The sequence below is a fragment of the Colias croceus genome, chromosome 28 (genome assembly GCF_905220415.1).
Source record: "Colias croceus chromosome 28, ilColCroc2.1".
Classification (NCBI taxonomy): domain Eukaryota; kingdom Metazoa; phylum Arthropoda; class Insecta; order Lepidoptera; family Pieridae; genus Colias; species Colias croceus.
In genome coordinates this window covers 3,536,267-3,549,402 of record NC_059564.1, presented here as the reverse complement: position 1 = coordinate 3,549,402, position 13,136 = coordinate 3,536,267, and the positions used below count along the sequence as shown (strand labels likewise).

Sequence of the window (13,136 nt, the reverse complement as noted above, 5' to 3'; positions counted from 1 at the left end):
AAAAACTCGCGTTTTGTCATGGCAGGACGAAAGTTGTTAAACGCCGTTGTTAACTGTTTATCTACTATAAAATAATGTGTTGGTTATTAGATAATTCTCTATTTATACAGAATTTCATTTAAGTACTTACGTAGATTCTACGTACTTAATTCGTGTTAAATTTTCGAATCAGTTATCTAATTCAATAATTTTCAACTACCCTCATTATTGTAACAGCTTAAGACCGTTATTCTATCTTAGAATTAAAATTATATTCAACTACCTACCTAAAGTTAGATTTAAAAGTTAAAACATATTCTATTTACCTACTTAAAAAATATTAAGTAGGTAACGAAAACACTCTAATCTATGTTCATATTTAGAAAGTTCATCAAATATCAATCAAAATCAGAAATGCAAATGACTTTATTTTTATGTGAATAGGCCGTAAACTAATATGTACTTAGTTACTAATAACTGGGAGTACAAAATCATTAATTAGTGATCCTTAAATAACATACATAATACACATTGTGTTTCTTATATATAGATATAGTATATAGGTAGGTATGTATGATTTTATTACAATAAAATCAATCAAAGGTTATGAATTATTATTCTAACATATTATTTTGTTCATATTTACCTCAATTAGCACCAACGACGTCATAAGTTAACACATATTACTCATGGGTATTGATAATAATAAACGACATTCGGTGAACTGAACAATATTTCTAACGGATGTTAAAATCATTTTGTTTTCATAGGTAGTTTCTATTCTCTTTATAGTGCTTAGACTTAACTAAATTAAAGAAACATTAAAAAAATACAATAAAATAACACATAGGTATAACTTGATGTTCCGTTCACGTTCAACCTCAAATGTATTGTTTTTGATTTATAATTAGTCATTTCCTTTCCATGGTTTGATAAAATATTTATTTTTAATCCATACATAATGGCGCCAAGACCAGCTGTCAATATGTCATTGACGCGCAAAAACCATAGACTATAGAGAGAGAAAAAATGTTTGTAAACATTAGCGGCTCTGTGGCCTGTGCGACCTTGAAATTTGATTGTCTGTTGGAGAATAGCCACCGGTTGTCATTCGACCGTGTCTGTATTTGATTACATTCATCTCTTTCGCTTTTCCGTATATCTGTAAAGAATGGCATTTAATTTTTTTTTTGTAGGGAATGCTTTATGGGTAAACGAAAAACTAACATCCTTGAGAGTTAGCACTAAATTATTTTGGTTCTTTGAATTAGCATCATAGGTCAAAAATAATGGTATAATAAGTCATCCTGGAACTTGGATATTAATAAATATTTCTTTTAAGAAAAATTGTGCACTCTTCCGTAATAATCTCCTGACATTTTTGCAAACATTTTCGCACAGGGCAACTTCACAGAGCACAGAAAAAAACACAACATATATTACTGTAACTTTACGGTCACTGATCTCCATTGTATGGGCTACATACCTCGCTAATTACCCATTATATTGATCTTCATGTATTTACATAATATGCATTATGTACTGTCACTCGTGATTCCGTATGTGGATGTTTAAAAAAAATTGAAATTTAGGATTCCGTTAAGTATTCTTTTCCACAGCAAATGCACCTAGTTATAACTGATCAATTATTTTATTATTTTTAACTAAGTTTTTTGGAGTGAAGGTAAACAATGAATATTTTTTTAAACCTAACTAGGACACCGTTTATGCTTTCAGATATCTTTAATGAAAACTTTTATTTTCACTTTACAAATATACAATTTATTTTATTACTTATGTCATAAATATGGCATAAATATTAATATTACAAAAAAATTAAACATTTTTAATAGGTAATAACTAATAAATTATTATTACTACCTGATAAATTATATTATATAATATATAGAGCACACTTTTCATCAAAGAAAACGTGATATTTACTGAGAAAAATCCCACCAATTAAAAAATACCTCATCTCAATTTTCCTCATCGCATAGCTTTGGGAAATTTTTATTCTGGCAACCCTTGTTTATAATCTGTGAGGAATGGAAAAAATAAATAATAATCATTAGTGCGATAATTATTTATATAAACGCCGCGTACCATATCACTTCCTTTGTAAATAATTAATAATAACTTATTACGCGGATTCTTCACAGAAAAGTATTTGTTAAGAAACATACCGTGATTTATTTATAATTCCATTATATCAGACATCAGACGTATAAATATTATACTTAAATGGTAATTACGATTGTCTATATATAATTAATGGAGTTGAATAAAACGAAAAAATAACTTTGCCACGTCTTGTAAGTATTTTTAAATATTTTTACAAAGACGAAAAAAGGGTCAGAACGAATAAAACCCTCAGAATTGTACACCCAAATAGATAAGGTTTTGAATAAATAAGAATTAATTATAAATAAACTAATAATGCTGTGTTTCATATAAATATTTTTAAGTATTTATACATTCATATTATAAAATGACAGGCAGGCATTTCGTTTTTTTTTTTCTTTTTTGTCTATGGCCCTTCTATTTCGAAATTTAAAAATTAAAATGCCGGTGTTAGCACAGTATTACTTCATACTTCTTAGTTCTTTCTTTCAAAATGTGCAAAGAAATACAAACTATAGTTAATTTCATTAAAAAAATTGTTGCTACCTTGCTGCTACCTTTTCGGGAATAGTAAGTAATAAGTATTCTTTGTTTTTTCAATGTTACTAGTGTATAGGTATATTATCACAGATTAAGTATTAGTTACTACGTTTATTATAAATTCCACGTGTCTTCAAATAGTCAAACGTGTCGATTGACTATAATTATAATATAATTGCCATTTATTTGATTAACACCAAGATACGCAGCCTTATTTAGATATAAGTTAACATTGTTGATTAAGGAAATTGCTTGTTAATGGGAAAATTTAATCTAATAATATTTTATCATCGCTAGTTGAATTTAATGATGGCATTACGTATAGTATAGAAAACTAGCTTACCGCCCGCGGCTTCGCCCACTTTGTCTAAAACCGAATAAATTATATACTAAAACCTTCCTCTTGAATCACTCTATCTATTAAAAAAACCGTATCAAAATCCGATGCTTAGTTTTAAAGATTTAAGCATACAAAGGGACATAGGGACAGAGATAGCCACTTTGTTTTATACTATGTAGTGATAGCTTCTTCTGTATGTTTGATTTAACGGACAGATTTACTTAATTAATGATTTTAATGTAATGTTGTGTTGTTGTGTGTTGATTTTGTCTATATTTCCACGCATACATACGTAGTTGCCTTGTTTTGTGTATAATTCCACGCATACATTAGGTACATACGTAATTGTCTATGTGTGTGTTGATTTTTTTTTTATGTTTTCACATATTTACGTGCTTGTGTTAGACGCGTGTGTTTGTGTGAGTTTATGTCTTTGTTTGTGTCGATTTTTTTTTAAATATTCTTTCTATTTGTTGTAGAATGTCCACCCTGCTGTTCTGGCAGGGCAAGGGGAAGGCGAACGGGGCACCAAACGGCAGGAATTGGATACATGCCCCCGACGCGCTCGTGAAGGGCCATGTCGCGTATTTGGTTAAGGTAGGTTACACTTTCGATGTAAAAAATATTGAATTCATCCTAATCCAAAATTATATTTATGAATAAGCTAGCCAATAATAATTTTAAATGTTATATTGGGATAATCGGCATGACTTGTGATCGATCGAATGTATCACAATAATTGAAGATTAATGCTAAACTGGGGCTAAACCTAGACAGAAATTTCAGCCATTAACAGACTTCAAAAAAAAGGTTACAGCACAGATTACCTACTCGATTTGGGTAGTTGAACGCTGTAAAATCTTACTAGAACAAGCTGTTTTTAGAAACTACCTACCAGTACAAATTATAATAAATATTTCACCATTTATTTACATTAAGTACCCACTCCAAATTGTCATGGTCATCATTTTATTTTACTTCTAGTAAACCCGGGGTAAATACCTAGTATAGTTATATAAAGTATTAGTGTAAATAATGCTATGGCCTTATGAGGTGAAGGCAAATCTCCGACAACCTTCATACAAGCTGATTCTGAAAGTCATTGAACGTCTATTCAAGATTATCTGAATACATCTATTGTTTGAATTAGTATTTACTAGCTTACCGCCCGCGGCTTCGCCCGCTTTGTCTAAAACCTAATAAATTATATACTAATACCTTCCTCTTGAATCACTCTATCTATTAAAAAAAACCGCATCAAAATCCGTTGCGTAGTTTTAAAGATTTAATCATACAAAGGGACATAGGGACAGAGAAAGATGAGAGAAAGCGACTTTGTTTTATAATATGTAGTGATGTATTGATTATTATTAGTTATTACATATTATTTCGTTTGCTTTAGCTATGACGTTACAACATGGCGCCGAATCCTATATGTACTTGCATAGTACCATAGTATAAAGAGATAGTACATAAACTGTTTGCATTGTTTTGTAATTTGATAACACTCCGCCCACTTTTTACAGTTACACGTGTAGTATCGATTACTATCTATGTGTTAAATAAACATAATGCAATTAATTGTAGTGTACGCATTTCCTTATAAAGTATTGTTTTTGATTTTGATGTAATTTTCCTTTAGTGTACGCGTGCCTTTAAACGCCACGTGTTTTAGAGAGTTTTTAAGTACCTAGTGTTTGTTCATTGCTGATGATTTAATTTAATATTACCTACATTGTTTTACGCGAGTAGCTACATCATAAGCATCATTTATTTATTTACACGAACGATATTTTTCATTTTTATTTAAGAAAAAACACAACCATGTGAAGTATTAGGATACTGTGGTTTTATGCGTTCTAAAGCTGTTATTCTTGTAAATAAGCTACAACACTGCCAAGTATCATCAAAATCTATTCATTAGTTTTTGTGTGATTGATTAACAAACATCCATCCGAACAAATTTTGGCTGAAAGCCTTCTGATAGCTAGTAGCCTATTTAGTATCAAGCCGATTTACGACTCACAAAAAATATGTTTATAAAATTAAAACAAATCCCGATTACTCGTATGTAAATAATTGTAAATTCAATGAACAAAAGTGTTTATTTGTAAACGTTTTTGTTACCTACATAAGTATTATCTATCTAATATTCTAATATATATGTATATTATAAAGGCGAAAGTATGGATGTATGGATGTTTGTTACTCTTTCACGTAAAAACTACTGAACCGATTACAATGAAATTTAGCACACATATAGAGGGTAACTTGGATTAACACATAGGATAGTTTTTATTCCGGAAATCCCATGGGAACGGGAACTATGCGGGTTTTCCTTTGCAAACGCGGGCGAAGCCGCGGGCGGAAATCTAGTATTGTATGTATGTAGAACTTGAATTAATTTCGCGCTCATCGATTGTATGGAATTTACGATAAATCATGATTCTAGATTATTAGCGTAATCCAACCAGTATTAATGACCAATATTATCCTACTAATATTATAAATGCGAAAGTTTGTGAGGATGTGTATGTCCTGGGTTCGATTCCCGGTGGAGACGAAGAAAAAAAAATGTCTCGGTCTGGTAGGACACAGACGGCTGATCACCTACTTGTCCCTAAAGAAAATCGATCAGTGAGACAGATGTATGCATAATGCATCTGCCCCTTACCCCACTTCGGGGACACGGGACTTCACTTTTTTTATTTAATTCCTAGCTTACTTTAATACAATAAATCAAATAGGTACTAAAAATCACAGACCAATAAAAAAGTATTTTTATTCGTCTGTTCTAAGAAGTAAGAATTATACTTTCCACGCTTTTGATGAAAACAGAATCAACATAATATTATGTGCAAATAGTTTTTGAGTTAATTTCGAACAGACAGACACAGAGGACTTTGTTTTATAATACGTAGTGAAGTCGGGCAACCTAATTGCAAAGGCCATAACTGCATGTGTTTATATTGTAATCATGTATGTATGTATGGTAATGAGTAGGTAATGGTCTATGGGGACTATTGAACCTCGACTAGAATTATTATTTGAAAATAGTGGGGCAAAGTAAATCGTCTTTAGCTATTGTTATTTCGTTACATAGAAGGAACGCTAATAAATATACAAATAGGAAAAGCTGCTTAAAAGCGAAATAAAAGAGATACAATAAATTCTATATACTTAATATGTATTTTATTTACCTGTTTTATACCAATACATATTTACTTACCTACTCGCGAGAAACTGGATAAGATTTACTTATACTAAGTTACTAAAATAGGCCCTATAGATATAAGAATAGTACCTAAAGTTATGTTATGGTGCATTTACACTTTCGTGCGAATAGCGAGGCGAGTAACGAACACGCATACGTGTAAACAATGCCCTCGATATTTCATTTTTCCCCTTGAGATTCAGGTATTTATGTTAAGAGCAGGTGGATTACCATGGTATAAGTTACAGACTACAGTATGGAAAAGTGGCAAAAATACTGCTTTGAGAGTTGTAGTTTATAATGTGATAAGGCCGCCATTTGAACATTCTTGTCTCTGTTTGTTTGACTATATCTATATTTTATGTTAATTTATGTGTGTGGCGTGTGCAATAAAGAATTATCTATCTACCTTTAAATAACTAAAATATGAGCAGTGGTTCGCTTCGATACTCGTATACGATTGTTTCGTCGAGTTACAAGACACTTTGAACACGAATGTGTAAACGCACCATTAGTGACGTCATGACGTTTTGCACATATTGTATTGCATGGTAAAAAAACATCAATATCGAAGTAGGATTAGGGTCACTACACATAACCCAGATACATTATGTAATGTAAACATTGCATGATCAGAGATATTTAGCGCGATGACCGTGACATCGAATAGTCGAATGAGTTAATAGTATTGTTAAAAGTACTGAATTTTAATAATAATAGTACTAGGTATGACCTGCGGTGTTACTCGTGAACAGAAAATGCTCAAAACTTCCTTTCCCTATGATGTTTTTTTAAAGAAAAGACAAAATTTTAAATTTAAAAAGACAAACAGATGGGGATCAAATCCGCGTCTTTTTACCATATTTTTATATCAAATTCCTTTCCCTATTCCAACTTTTCTTTTGGCTTTGAAAAAATGAGATATCTGTTAGGTAATTAAAAACTTATAAAAACTAGCTTACCGCCTGCGGCTTCGCCCGCTTTGTCTAGAACCTAATAAATTATATACTAAAACCTTCCTCTTGAATCACTTTCTATTAAAAAACGCATCAAATTCCGTTGCGTAGTTTTAAAGATTTAAGCATACAAAGGGACATAGAGTCAGAGAAAGCGACTTTGTTTTATACTAGGTATGTAGTGATTAATGATTACATATAATAATTTGCATGCTGTTAATAACGGCTAAACATGCTGGAAAACTAAATTGTAATCATCTTTGTATACCTACCATGTTTATTGGCAAATAAATGAGTTTGAATTTAAAAGTTGTGAAAAGTTACGTTTATCTCTCAGAATCTTCCAATATTTACATTCAAATCTGTATTTTAGCTATGAAAGTGTAACAAATTACAGATAGTCTCGCATTTGTATTAGTATCAATTAAATGGCTCTACTTAAAATTTGCTGTCGATTTTATTTTTCAAAATATTTTTATTATTTCAATGTATTTTTATCAATTGTTCAAATTACAAAATGCCTTGAACAATTCGAACATCACTGTACCTATTACCATTTTAATATGTACGATATATCTAAAAATAATCAAAATCCAAAACAATTTTCAGTTCCTCGGCTGCACACAAGTTGATCAACCAAAAGGCATCGAGGTAGTGAAAGATGCGATTAAGAAACTGCAGTTCACACAACAATTGAAGAAGTCAGAAACCAAGGATGCTGCTAAATGCAAGAAGGTCGAAATCACCGTGTCTGTTGACGGTGTGGCTATACAGGTAAAATTCATTCGGTCTTTCGTTCATTCATTCATTCATATGATTTCAGTTATTTATGACGTTTGGAACAATAGTAGCAATAGTACTTTGTCTTTGCTTGTTTTTTGTTTTGTTGTATGTTAGTGACATAATATTTTGTCGTAATGCAATTTAATTATTATTAATAAATTTATATGTTTAATCTATACTAATATTATAAAGCTGAAGAGTTTGTTTGTTTGTTTGTTTGTTTGTTTGTTTGTTTGAACGCACTAATCTCGGGAACTACTGGTCCGATTTGAAAAATTCTTTCGGTGTTAGATAGCCCATTTATCGAGGAAGGTTATAGGCTATATTTCATCACGTACGGGTAACAGGAGGGGAGCCACGGGGGTGAAACCGCGCGGAGCAGCTAGTTAGTTTATATGGGGAATACGAAGCATAGGTAGATACTATAAATTTATACAATGTTTATAAAGATCACATTATTGATTCAATGTTACCATTTAATGGTATTATGAATAGATTTGAAATAGGATATTACAATACAGATGATTCCATTCTTCAACTAAATTTATTTAAATATTTATTTCCATCTCTTTGTAGATAAATAGGAATCTCGTAAGAAGCAGTCTTCTTTGTTGCACAAAAACAAACAAAAATACTATAGAACCTCCACAACAAAGAATCAATCAAACCATTCACCAGCATTAAACAATAAAATAAATTTTAAACACACTTTCGAAAAGAAACCAACAATGTTCTTTGTAACAATTTCTATTCAGAGATTTATTTCAATCACGTTCGCGCCATTTTGAACCCGTAACGGCTACAGATTTCACTTTTAATTCGTTTGGCCCGTTTTGGCCATGACGGAAAGCGAACGTAGAAATCCTTATGCCTAATAAGTCCCTAACAGTTGTAGGTAACTTTGAGGGGCAAAAAATTTAAATTTATAGCTATATATATTCGATTCATACGAAAAAAATCCTGAGTAGTATCTGATATAATTATGTCTTACAGAATTGGCATATAGGCATAATGCACTTGTTCCATTTTTATCTATACAAATATTATTAAGCTGATGAGTTTGTTTTTTTGAAAGCGCTAATCTCAGGAACTACTGGTTCGGCCCATTTATCGAGGAAGGCTATAAATTCATCACGCTAAGACCAACAGAGAGCGTGAGCACGCGGGTGAAACCGCGTGCGCAGTTATTTACTTATATAAATTATTATAAGTATCAAAAAAATTCACACACACCACTACCTGAAAAGGCATAGATTCCTGTAAAAGAGCATACTATGTGTATCTAATTAATATTCCCATTTACTATTATCTATCACATTTTATTTTTACTAGCTCATCACCAATGCACAACAGAGAAGCTAACAATAAATCCATGTCAGAAACTAAGTCAATAGATTACATAAATGTAAAACATCGTAACTGAACCGATTACGTAATGTTTGGGTGTCGATTGAGAAATTTAACATGCATTGGTTGTACATAATATGTAATAGCTTTTTTTTGTGTAATCTATACTCTGGTTTGAAAATTAATTCAGTATTGGATAGTCTATTTATCGAGGAAGGCTATAAGCTGTTTACCAATAGGAGCTGAGCAAAGCGGGTAAAACTGCGGGGAGATATTAGTTCCAGACATTATGTTTGCAAACTTGGAAATCAATTATAAAGTTAATTGTATGTGTTTGTGTGTTGTTGTATGTGTGCATTGGATTGACGTTACATCTAATAGGTATCGTTTTTTTTTGTATTGGTTTGATTTAGTACATGATGGTAGACGAAGGGTTAGAAATTAATTGTGTTATAAGGTTAATATTGTGTGCGTGTGTGTTCTTTAAAAGAATAACTATCGAATTTCCGAAACCGAAACCGATTCTTCTCGATAGAAGTGACTTTCAATAAGTGGTTTTAAAAGAAATACTATTCATAAATACCTGTAAAAGTTTACATGGATAGAAAAAAATTAGTTTTAGTTTGTTTACCTTTGTATAATATACATAGCATCTAATAGCTAAGTTTGTTTTCTTAAAGTACTTATTTATGGTAGTTCGTAAAACATATACTTTATAGTAACGGCAATTAAATCAAACAATGCAATCTATATTTATTTCTATTGCATCAGAAAAATGTTACATACCTAAGCTTTATGTATTTAATAAAATATGTAAGAAACTATGATTATTATTGATTCAACATCACATTTATATTACATAAGAAGAATTTAATAATTCTTCATATTAGCCATATTAGGATATAAACCATTCAATCGTTCACTCATTCATGAAAATAAAACTAGTTTATTGAGTTTAAAACTGTCCCTGATTTGGCACGAAATATTAAATTGAAGTGAGACTTCTTTAGGCGCGTTGAGTAAAACTTCAGGGTCGCGTCATGGCAATACCGTCACGTCATGAGTAGGGTGACGATTTTGGTATCTTTGAATCGTGTGAAAGTTTCACTCCTGACACGTGTGCTCAGCACACACACTCGTATTTTTCCTTTATTTTCTTATGATGTTCTAAATTAAAAAAAATATAAATTTTTTATATCTTTCAGGAGCCGCGGTCAAACAACGTGTTATACCAGTTCCCATTGCACAGGATATCCTACTGTGCTGATGATAAGGGCGCTAAGAAATACTTCTCTTTTATTGCTAAGGGTGAGTTCAATTCAAATTCACATGTAAAATAATAATTGAATTAGTACATGGACATTTACACACGAAGTTTAAAAAAGATTTATTGGAATTCATCCCAATAGTAGAGTAACCATAAAAATTATTTGACAATTACATTATATTTCTATGAGTTCAGGAACACTGCAAGTTTTTTTTTAATCCTTATTTATAGAGATTAATCACAAAATGATTATGTCGCTCCGGTACACACATACTTATAATTCTTATAAACAGACATATTCTCTCACTTACAATCAAAGAAGAGTGAATCCATAAATACCCTCAAAATAATAAAAAAATACCACAGAATTTTTCACCAAACATTCTGGGGTAATTTTAAAGCTATTGCATAGCTTCTATCGCGGGCCTTGAGCGCGGGGACCGAATCGAGAAATTCCGTAACGAAAAAACCTCACGCTCCCCACGGGGACGGGCGGAGGTGTGGCTTGAAGGCATAGCATGCAATAGCGCAACCGCCCCAGTCCCCGAGTGACACACGGCGTTTTTTTATTCATTAACACTCAATCTCTTAACTTATACATAATATTTATTTAATTATCTTTTCATTTACTTATTAATAAACAATTTTATGCATCAATCTTACAGGTGGCAGTACAGTGAACGGTATGAACGGCCATGACAGTGGTAACATGGAGAAACACGAATGTTTCGTGTTCATATCAACCAAATTGGCCTCAGAGATCACGTTGACTATTGGACAGGCGTTTGATCTTGCATATAGGTATGTAATAATAGTATACTAAGTTTCCGCCCGCGGTTTCGTCCGCGCAAAAAGCCGCATAGTTCCCGTTCCTGTGGGACTTCCGGGATAAAACCTATCCTATGTCCTTTCTCGGGTATCAAAATATCTCCATACCAAATTTCATGCAAATTGGTTCAGTAGTTAAGGCGTGATTGAGTAACAGACAGACAGAGAGAGTTACTTTCAAATTTATAATATTAAGTATATATAGTATATAGTAGCAAAATGTGTTAACTAATGAAAAAATATATTAGTCGAATCTGTCATAGAAAATGTTAGAGAAGACTTTGTAAATGAAACTTCATGAAATGAAATTTCATGTCTTGAAAATGATAACTTGAAGTTACACATGAGGTAGCTTTAAAAACAGGAATAAATATTTAAAAACACATGTCATAGACAAAAACGATGTTAAAAAATCCAACAACAAACAACATTATTCCATTTCACCGCTCAAATTGTTAATTTGAAGACTTTTTTTTAGAAAATAATATTTTGTACTGTATTGGTTTATTTTCACATTTTCCAGGCGGTTCCTGAACGACAACGGCAAATACATTGAGCTACAGAAACTAACCCTGCAGAACAAGAAACTCGAATTACAAATGAACGCGTACAAAAATCGGCTGCAGGTAAATTCTATTCGAAAATTCAGCAATCAGTGTTTTATTATTAACCGACTTCTTTATTGTATTATAAATGTTAATGCAACTCTGCCTGCTTTAACTTTATTAAGCAGATTTTGTAGAAATTCGGAACAGAGATAGATCGTACATAGACACAAAAAAGCCATTTTTCAATACACAAACTCATTCTATGTCACATTTTGGTATTTACTTATTTATTTATTTGGAGAGCCAAAAATAGCACAAAAATGACGAAATATTTATACTTTCTAAGAACTATGTAATTACCATGTTTTAACATGGTTTTATCAGCTTTAACTACATTTAATTATAAATAAATAAATAAATAAATGAAACCCGTTTCGCGTTATCACGGCATCACGTGTGAACGGCTGAACCGATTTCGATAATTTTTTTTATTATATTCCTTGAAGTATGAGTATGGTTCTTATGTAGAGAAAATGTAAATATGTACCACGGGCGAACCGTTTTATATATTATTAATTATAATATATAAAACAAAATTCAATTAATTTCCAGGAACTCTCCCGTATAACATACAAGGACGATCTCTCAGCATATCTATCCCGGAACAATATAACCGACATTACCGAATACAAGCCGCCGCCAGAATTAGAGAAACAGATCTCCTCTCTCACTCTAGCGAACGGCTTCGCTATGAACGGGAATAAGACGCCTGATAATGGTGAGTGAATGAATGAATGAATGAATTTTTATTCATGGAACCAAAAAAAACACACAATCTTAAAAAAAAGTGTGGAAACATTTGGCTAATGGTTTCGCTATGAAAAAGATGCTCGATATTGGTGAGTGAATTAAGGAATAAATGATTGATTATTTTACTCGTAATTGCTTTGCTATGAACGGAAACACGACGCCAAAAATATTGGTATGTGAATGAATGAATAAAATGAGTGATTTATTTATGGAAACATCTGGCTAGAGAGTTAAAATTATATAAATAGTAAACAAATGAATGAGTGAATGAAATAAAATGATGTCATTCATTTTATTTTTTATGTAAATTAAACATAATATTTTTGATAACTAATATGGCACTTGTCATTTGCACTAATTTTCCTGTGTAAAAACACTTCCACCTAGAATGTTAAAACTT

At 31.6% G+C, this 13,136-nt stretch overlaps 2 protein-coding genes across 5 annotated transcripts in view; one reads left to right on the top strand and one right to left on the bottom strand.

The window, feature by feature from the left end:
- The window catches only part of LOC123704148, a 56,094-nt gene extending 55,336 nt beyond the window's left edge, over positions 1-758 (bottom strand). Inside the window, exon 1 of the mRNA XM_045652446.1 lies at positions 626-758. The gene's annotated coding sequence lies outside the window, so the exon portion shown is untranslated. The remainder of the gene's footprint in view (positions 1-625) is intronic.
- Positions 1-13,136, top strand: part of LOC123704147 (PTB domain-containing adapter protein ced-6) — a 66,388-nt gene that overhangs the window by 48,611 nt on the left and 4,641 nt on the right. For all 4 annotated transcript variants that reach the window (XM_045652444.1, XM_045652441.1, XM_045652442.1 and 1 more), the window contains exons 2-7: positions 3,463-3,580; positions 7,763-7,927; positions 10,489-10,591; positions 11,216-11,351; positions 11,902-12,004; positions 12,539-12,704. In XM_045652444.1, coding sequence (XP_045508400.1) covers positions 3,464-3,580; positions 7,763-7,927; positions 10,489-10,591; positions 11,216-11,351; positions 11,902-12,004; positions 12,539-12,704 — 790 coding nt within the window. In that variant the 5' untranslated portion in view covers position 3,463. The remainder of the gene's footprint in view (positions 1-3,462; positions 3,581-7,762; positions 7,928-10,488; positions 10,592-11,215; positions 11,352-11,901; positions 12,005-12,538; positions 12,705-13,136) is intronic.